The sequence below is a fragment of the Hemicordylus capensis genome, chromosome 2 (assembly GCF_027244095.1).
Source record: "Hemicordylus capensis ecotype Gifberg chromosome 2, rHemCap1.1.pri, whole genome shotgun sequence".
Lineage (NCBI taxonomy): Eukaryota > Metazoa > Chordata > Lepidosauria > Squamata > Cordylidae > Hemicordylus > Hemicordylus capensis.
Window position 1 is genome coordinate 384,671,829 of NC_069658.1, and position 8,066 is coordinate 384,679,894.

An 8,066-nucleotide genomic window follows, 5' to 3' on the forward strand; every position below is an offset into this window, starting at 1 on the left:
CCTGATTGGGAACCACTGACTTTGATCATGTGTCTACAGATAGGGCCTTGTTTACTCTTATCTATGTACAGCATCTAGTACCTTTCAGGATGTGTGTTTGGTTTGATTGCTTTTGTGTTTGTGGATGTGTGTTTGGTTTTAATATTAACAAATATTAAATGATAATGATTTACCAAAAAAAAAAGCAAGATAATATCACATCTATTTGCTGTAAGTTTCATAGATCACAAATCTGCAGAATTGGAAGGAGCTTCATGATCACCTCTCTTGTTGACCTGGGACAAATTTTAGTCGTCATGCAGTGTGAGCCTATGCATGTTTATTCAGAAATAAGTCCCACTGTGCTATCAATGGGGCTTACTTCTAGGTGAGTGGGAACAGGACTGCAGCCTAAGATGAGTAAACCCCCTAAAATGAGGCCTGATGCCCGGTAACGGATTGGCTCCTGAACTCTGGAATTACATGTCACATGCAGAGAGCAGGAATGGCCAGAGTGCAGACATACTGTAAAAGGCATTTATGAAACAAGTATTGTACCCAGACCCCAGCCCAAGAAGACACAGAGACATTTTTTAATGGGAGAAACGGGCCACGCTTTATTAATATAACAACATTTGTGGCGGACTGGAAACAAGGTGATTAATCACCAACATAAAAACAGTGCGGGCACCTAGGCGTGGGCTAGGATTCAAAACGTCCTACCCATCGCCTGCAAGGGCGACACACCCTGGCTCAGGAAAGAGGCAGGTAGCTCCCGCCCAATTCCTTCAAAGCCAACCACCCCTTTTAGAAGAGGGGATCTGGACAGCTTCAGATCTTTACCTCCCCGGACCGCACAGCCCAAAGGTAGGTGAAGTCCTGAAGCAGGTTTCTTGGCAATGTAATTCTTCCCGTGCCGCACAGGCCACAAGGAAGCAATTGACCAATCCACCTTAAAATGTCCAAGGGTGCTCACCGAAATCTAGACCTCCTTACCCACAGCCCGCACTGTTACCGCCACCCAGGAAGGTTAGCCCTCGCTTGACCTTCCTGCCCCACCCCCTCCAAACCTTCAGCAAGCACTTCCCGGATATTATGCAGATACAAATCACAACCTTTCTCAGACAGGTGGACCCCGTCAGGGCGGAATAACTCGGGAAAGCGAGCAGCTATATCTGGCTGCCGCACCACAGACCCCCCGGCCGCCAAAACCACTTTACCTATTGCGGCTGAAATCTTCCTGCGTGCCTTTTCCAAGCTAAGGCAAGAATGAGCACCCCGCCACACCCTGCGCTGGAGCCAATTAACCCATATTATGCGCACGCCAGGCATCCAGCTGCGCAAAATAGACAAATCCGAGGAGGCTTGCTGAAGGATGGCGAGGCCAGGCCGCCGGCCCAAATCATTCTCCCCTAAATGAAGAACCAGGATGTCGGGAATGGGAAACCTATCTAAATGCTCCCTCAATGCTGGAAGCAACTGATTCCAGAGCATGCCCCTCATGCCCAACCAATAAACTGAAGCCTTGCTTCCTAAACCCAACTGGGATCCCCAGCGGGTGGTGCTGGCCCGCTTGAAAGCCCAGAAGACCAACGAATGGCCACGCATCAGGACTCGGACCGGGACCGCCGCCCCGCCAGCACCTGCCAAAAGAAAGCAACAGGTCAGTAGAGCCCACACCTGTCCGCTGTCAGCGCACATAACGCCTGACCGCCACGGACCTCCAACGTCCAATCCTCTGAACTTCGACCTCCTGAAGCCCCATACGTGTAGCGGTGGTGGCCGCACCAATACGAAATGAATGTAGAGTAAGCCCCTGGAGCGCAACCCCCGCGGCCAACAGAGCCTTCCTCACCACCGCCAAGAATTGATACTGCGTCAGAGGAGTCTGATTGCTGTGGGTAAAAAGACATCCCCCCGAAAAGGGGCCCAGCCCAGCGTACTGCCTCAGGGCCACCACGGGGCATACATTGATATTCCCGGCCGCCGCGAGGCGAACCGTCTGGCCTCTGCCCCTCTGATCCGTCTTGGAGCGACGAAGGAGCAAACGCACCTCCCCGTCACCGAACGATAAATCAGAATATTGCAAGCAGCGGTCCCTGGGGGAAGACCCGCTGCGGGGAAGCAACTCCCCTGGACGGAAGGCCCCAAAAAAGGCAACCAACAGTGCAGCCCTAAACAGCGACACCTCCCATGGGCCAGAGCAGCACCCCACTAGGTGGCCCAGCGTTGAAGCCACCAACTCCAGAGTAAAAGGGCGTCTGGGGTCCCTAGTCCTTGGCTCCCCCCTAGCCCAACCCTCCAACATGCGCCGCACCCGCGGGTCGGAGGAGGAATCACCAACCCCACGAACCTGGGCTTCAAAAGCTAACGCGGCAAGATAGCCCCCCAAAGTGGATACCGCACGCCCCGCCCTGCGGAGGAAGACCAAAAACTGCTGAAGTTGCTCTACAGGGACCGGCCACACCTCCGCCAAACCTTCAGTCTTTCGAAAAAGAGAGAAAGCCTCAAGCTTGGCTGTGTAGCTCACTCTGGTGCTAGGCGCCAGAGATGCCGCTATGGCCCGCTGTGCCTCCGCCTGCCAAGTTCCCACAGAAAAGCTGGCATGGGTTCCGGGTGAAGGGCGGCCTCGGGCGCTAACGCTCTGAACCTGTTTAACTGAAAACGAGACAAAGCGTCAGCTATGTCATTCCGGATACCCGGAACATGGCGGGACCGGAAAAGGATGTTAGCCCGCAGACACTGCAATACCAATGCCCTAACCAAAACCATGACCCTCGGGGACTGGGAAGTCTGACTATTGACAATCTGAACAACTGCCAGATTGTCACACCAAAACACAACTGAGGAGTTGGCAAACTCAGCGGACCAAATATGCACGGCCACCACAATTGGAAAGAGCTCTAGGAAAGTCAGGTCCCGGGAAACCCCCTGCCTGAACCAGTCCTTGGGCCACCTGGCGGAACACCAACGTCCCCTGAAATAAACCCCGAAACCTATTCCACCTGCAGCGTCAGAGTGGACCTGCAGGTCGGTTTCCAGAAGTCTAACATCCCGCCAGAAAGACACCCCATTAAAATCAGTGAGAAATGCTTCCCAAAGAGCCAGGTCGGCCCGGGCACCCTCCGTAATTCGTACTCTGTGATGGGGAGCCCTAACGCCCACAGTCAGGTCGCATAACCGGCGCAAAAAGGCCCGGCCCGGAGCCACCACTTTGCAGGCAAAATTGAGGTGACCCAAAACAACCTGGAGATCCCTAAGGGAGACCTTACGGGCGCGACCAAGGGACCTAACCATGTCCAATAAAACCCGCAGCTTGGCCTGAGGCAGCCTGGAGCAACCGGCAACAGTGTCCAACTCAATCCCCAAAAAGGCGAGGCACGTGACCGGCCCCTCCATCTTATCCCGTGCCAAAGGGACACCTAGCCGGTCTGTTAGCTCCATGAAGGAGCGAAGTAAATGGTGGCACTCCCTCGAATTCCCCCTGCCTGTAAAAAGAAAATCATCTAAAAAATGAGCCGTGTAGGGAAGACCCGCCTGGCGCCTAACTGCCCACTCCAAAAAGGAGCTGAATGTTTCGAATGCTGCGCAGGAAATCGAGCAGCCCATAGGCAAAGCCCTATCAAAATAAAATTGGCCAGCAAATGCAAAGCCCAGCAGCTCGAAGTCATTTGGATGTACCGGCAACAGGCGAAAGGCGGATTCAATATCACACTTCGCCAAAAGGGCCCCGGGGCCCCTACCCCTGACCACTTCCACGGCCTCATCAAATGAGGTATAACGTACAGAGCATAAGCTATCAGGGATGCCATCATTTACTGAGGACCCCCTGGGATGAGAAAGGTGGTGAATCAACCTAAATTCACCAGGAACCTTTTTAGGGACCACCCCTAATGGGGAGACCCTAAGGCTGGGGAAGGGGAGACTGGCAAAAGGCCCCATCACCCTGCCCGCAGCCACCTCCTTACCAATTTTCCTAACAACGACTTCCTCCTTACCAACCACTGATCTCAGATTGCGAGAACTGCCTAATCCCCTCCGGGCCGAAGAGGGAATTCTGAAACCATCCCGGAAGCCACATAACAAATAAGAAGCTGCTGACTGGTCAGGATAGTCCAGCAACAGCTGCTCAAGCACCTTCACCTTGATAGGGCTAGGACCCTTTATTCGGAGCGGGTGGAGGAGGGCCACCCTTTTTACTGCTCCCCTGCCTATACTTAGCCCCGGAACCCCCAAACTTGGCCCTGGGGCAGGAGGAACTGGGGTGCCTCGCCCCACAGACCCCGCAGGCATGCTTAAACCGACAAGGGGAACGGGAGCACTTGCCATTGGAGTTAAACTCCCAGCAAACAAGGTGGGGTTGAACCCACTGTTGCCCAGGACTCCCTGAGGGCAAAACCCCCGATGGTTTAGAAAGCAAATGCCAACTGTCAGACCTATCTCCCTCTATGGGCCGGGCTGGAGACATAGTAACCAGCCACAACTCCTGCAACGGAGCATCCCAGGGCAATGTGGGGTCAAGGGCAGCCCTCATTCTAAAACTCTCATCGTACCGTACCCAGGAAGATCCAGCAAAGTCGGAGACCGCCCTGTGAATTATATCCATGTATTTTAACAGGGCAGGGCCCCTTGCGGGCTGGGCTTGGACAATAACCCCCATATAAATCGTGAAGCCAGAAAGCCAATTATTCCAAGTCTTTTCGACCGGCTTTCTCTTGGTGGCTTCGTGCTCCTTACAAGATTCCCCCTCTTTATGCTTAACCTCAGGTTCCCTGAACAACAAGCTAAAAATGTCCACATATTCACCTTTAAGGATTTTTTCTTTTGTAGAAGGGAGTAAGTGATCCCCTAACGGGAGGCCCATGCTACCATAGGGCGCATGCTGAGGTGACGGCAGAATCCCCATCGGATAATAACCCGCCTGCACCCCCGTGGCAGATCCAGCAGAGGAGGCCACCCCCGGGAGTGGGAGCGACCCGCTGGAGGGCCGGTTGCCCAACCAGATCTGCTCCGCAGCGCCTTGTAAGCCTGCAATAACTCCAGGAAAAACCGGCGGGGAACCCGCCACCCAAGGTTGTGTATATGGGGGCCAGTAAGAAGCTGGGCCCCATCCACCCATGGCAGGCATCGTCCAGGGACAAAGCCACTGGCCGGGCGGTGTAGGTGCTGCAGGCTCACCCTGGGCCAAAGGAGTAGCCGTATCCACTGGAGGCTGAACAACTGGTGCCGCAGGCGGAGGTAGCAATGGTGAAGGCGACTCCGGAACTGGAGACTCAGGTTCAGGAAGCGGTAACGCAGGAGCAGAAGGGCCCGGTCCAGCAGGGTTCAGCCCTTCTTCCAGCGCAGCCAGCCTACTAGAGAGAGAAGTTAGCAGCTGGCTTTTCACAGAACCCCTGGTCCTCCGAGGGACCTTAGGAGGAGGCACCCCCCACACACCTGAAGGACCCGCACCTTTGTCGGAGGGGGCTGCTTTTGCTTTCTCTAAAGCTTCCATCCTATTAATTAACCCCCGTATCAGAGTCATCTCCTCATCCTCCTCCGAGGAGGAGGACTGCGGGGGAGCAGGCCTCTTGGGCTGCTTAACAGGGCGCCCCCCTTTCTTGCCCTTGGCCTTCCCCGGCATACTGCCTCCAAATAGTGGGATTCCAAAAGGGGTTGGAGGAAAAAAAAAAAAAAAAAGCGCCAACCACACACAGAATGAAGGTAGCAAGGATATAGAACAAAAGCCAAGCCCTTGTCCTGAATCAAAAACAATACTCAATCCTATCCAGGAAAGCACCAGAGCCCCCCACCCAAGGAGAAGGCTTGAAAAGGCCTTTTGACTCTCAACCAGGCCAGGCCCACCAGGGCACCGATGAGCACAAACACCCACCTGCTACCCACCAAACAAATAAAAGAATGTTGGCATCAAAAGTAGTGCTCCAGGGAACGGAAAAGGGGCCGCTGCCCAGCCACCCAGGCTGATGGAAACCCCCCAAATACCCCACAAACCAAAAGGGCAAACGCCCAGAAGGAGAACCACGCCCAGGAAGCCGAGTGCCGACGCCGCGCTGAAGAGGCCCAAAGACGCTGCTGCTGCAGCTGCAACCCAGCCGGGAGCAGTCCCGGGAGTACCCCCCTACCAGCGGGGCCACCGCTGACACTATGGCCCCCTCGACGGAACGCCGCCGAATGCCGCCTCGCCCGCTTGTCGGGCGCACCCCCCCAACTAAGGCCTTCGAGGAAGGAGCTCCCGGACTGAGCTCCTTCCTAATCGGAAACAAACAGCCGACTGAGAGGCCAGAGCGGGGAAACGCTCGGCCTCTCAGCAAGCCCCGCCCACCACGAGCCAGCCAACCAATCAGGCTTCTTCTTGGGCTTGTGAATCCCGGGCTGGGACAAACACCCTCCCTCTTGCACGAGGCAAGGGGAGGGGGAATGGCGATGCATAGGTTTTGCTACAGATGAAAGCATCAGGAGAAAGATTCAAAGTGAATAGCCTATCTATGTTCTGAATTCTGACTGGGATGTGAGATCACCAGGGGTGCATCTATAATTAGGCAAATGTTCTCAAAGGATACAAGCCACCCCAGACCCCACCTGAGAAGAGAGGCCACCGAGGGCTCTTCATCTGCCTCCCTCTCCCCTGCTCACCTGCCTATTTCCCTCAGTTTGATTGATTGCCAGCCCACATACCCCACTGCCACCAGCTCACCAACCCTCATGCCTCCCTCCCTCCGCCTGGTTCTGGTGAAGAGGCAGTGCACAGGGGGGCCATGGGAGCTGACTGCCCGCCCACCCATTCATCCTCCTTCATTAGCGAGGGCTAATGACATCACCACCAATGGCCAGACAGTGATGTCATTAGCTCTCACTGATGAGAGTGGCAGGCAGACAGATGATTCCCCTGGTCCCATGCGCACCGGCTCTTTGCTGATGCCAGGGGGTGGGATGAGAGCAGGCTAGTGGTGGCTGGCAACAAGGCACATGGGTAAGTGACTGAGAGCAGTGGCCGCAGGATCCACCAAGAACATAAACCAGTCATTTTTGCCTTGCTACCTGAAAACATTTTGGCCACAAAATAAAAAAGGGGGGCCATGTTCCATTATGAAACACGATCCATTTCAGACCTTGTTACATCACCGCAGATCAGTGAAGACTGGAGGGGGAAAATTGGCTCCACTTCCCCAGTCTTGTGCTGGGGTAGGACGGTTTTCCTCTCCTGACTTTGAGAGAGATTGACACAGAGGGCAGGATTAAGGCTTCAGGAGGAGGGATTGGGTGGAGCTGGAAGGGCTGTTGGGACACTTCTATATCCTCCTCTCCAGTCACATGGTCAAGGCTGTTTCTCCCTCCCTCCCGCTTTCCATGGGTAGGCTTTCCTGGCTGTCAGCTTTTGTGGGCCAGGATTTTTTTGTAGGATTCCCCCCCCCCCCCCAGTAAATTGGCTAAGCTGTTTTTTGTTTTTTGCTTACTCCATTCTGTCCCCTCTTTAGTTTAATTTTTTAGGTCAGAACTGGCAGGCCCAGTGTGGGCAGGGTAGAGATCTTGGGAGGGGGATGCTGGTAAGAATCCTTGGGCATGCTTTAAAGAAGTGGGTACCAATAAGTCCTTAATGGCTTAACAGCACGAGAACCAGGATTGCAATTCCCACCTAATTTGGCAGCATCACCCACCTCAAAGGCTGAATGTCTGGGGGGGGGTGATGCCTCTGCACAACCTTGACCTCATTTGGGGTTGGCAAAGGGGAGGGACCGTGTTTAGAATAGCTCTGGTCCAGTGCTCTGAACCAAGCTATGATCATCCAAGAAGGTTGAGGGAAAGGCTGCTTGCGTCTGACCCATGGCCCCACACTGATTTGGTGATGGAGCTTAGTCCAGCTGCATATTTACTGTTATGTTTAAATAAAGTTATGGCCCTTTCTCCCAACTATAGTTAAGCTCATTCTGATGGCTAAAAGCTGGGTAGGAGAAGCATCCAGGCAGGATCTCGGACTTCTGTGTGCTCCTGAGAACTCATCATATGTCAGAAAAAAATGAGGTGAGAGGACAGTAGAGTTATCATGTGCTGGCTGCACTCTCCTTACCCAGATCACAGCTAGCACTTTT

The 8,066-nt window shown here is 54.2% G+C and overlaps 1 protein-coding gene across 1 annotated transcript; it reads right to left on the minus strand.

Annotated features, from left to right (window-relative positions):
- Positions 1-538: 538 nt before the first annotated feature.
- On the minus strand, positions 539-6,260 carry LOC128347737 (uncharacterized). The gene is made up of 2 exons (XM_053302778.1): positions 5,158-6,260; positions 539-1,622 (listed from the first exon to the last, which is right to left on the minus strand). Exons 1-2 carry the CDS (start codon positions 5,600-5,602, stop codon positions 991-993), a joined length of 1,077 nt encoding a protein of 358 aa, XP_053158753.1. The 5' UTR covers positions 5,603-6,260; the 3' UTR covers positions 539-990.
- Positions 6,261-8,066: the final 1,806 nt, after the last annotated feature.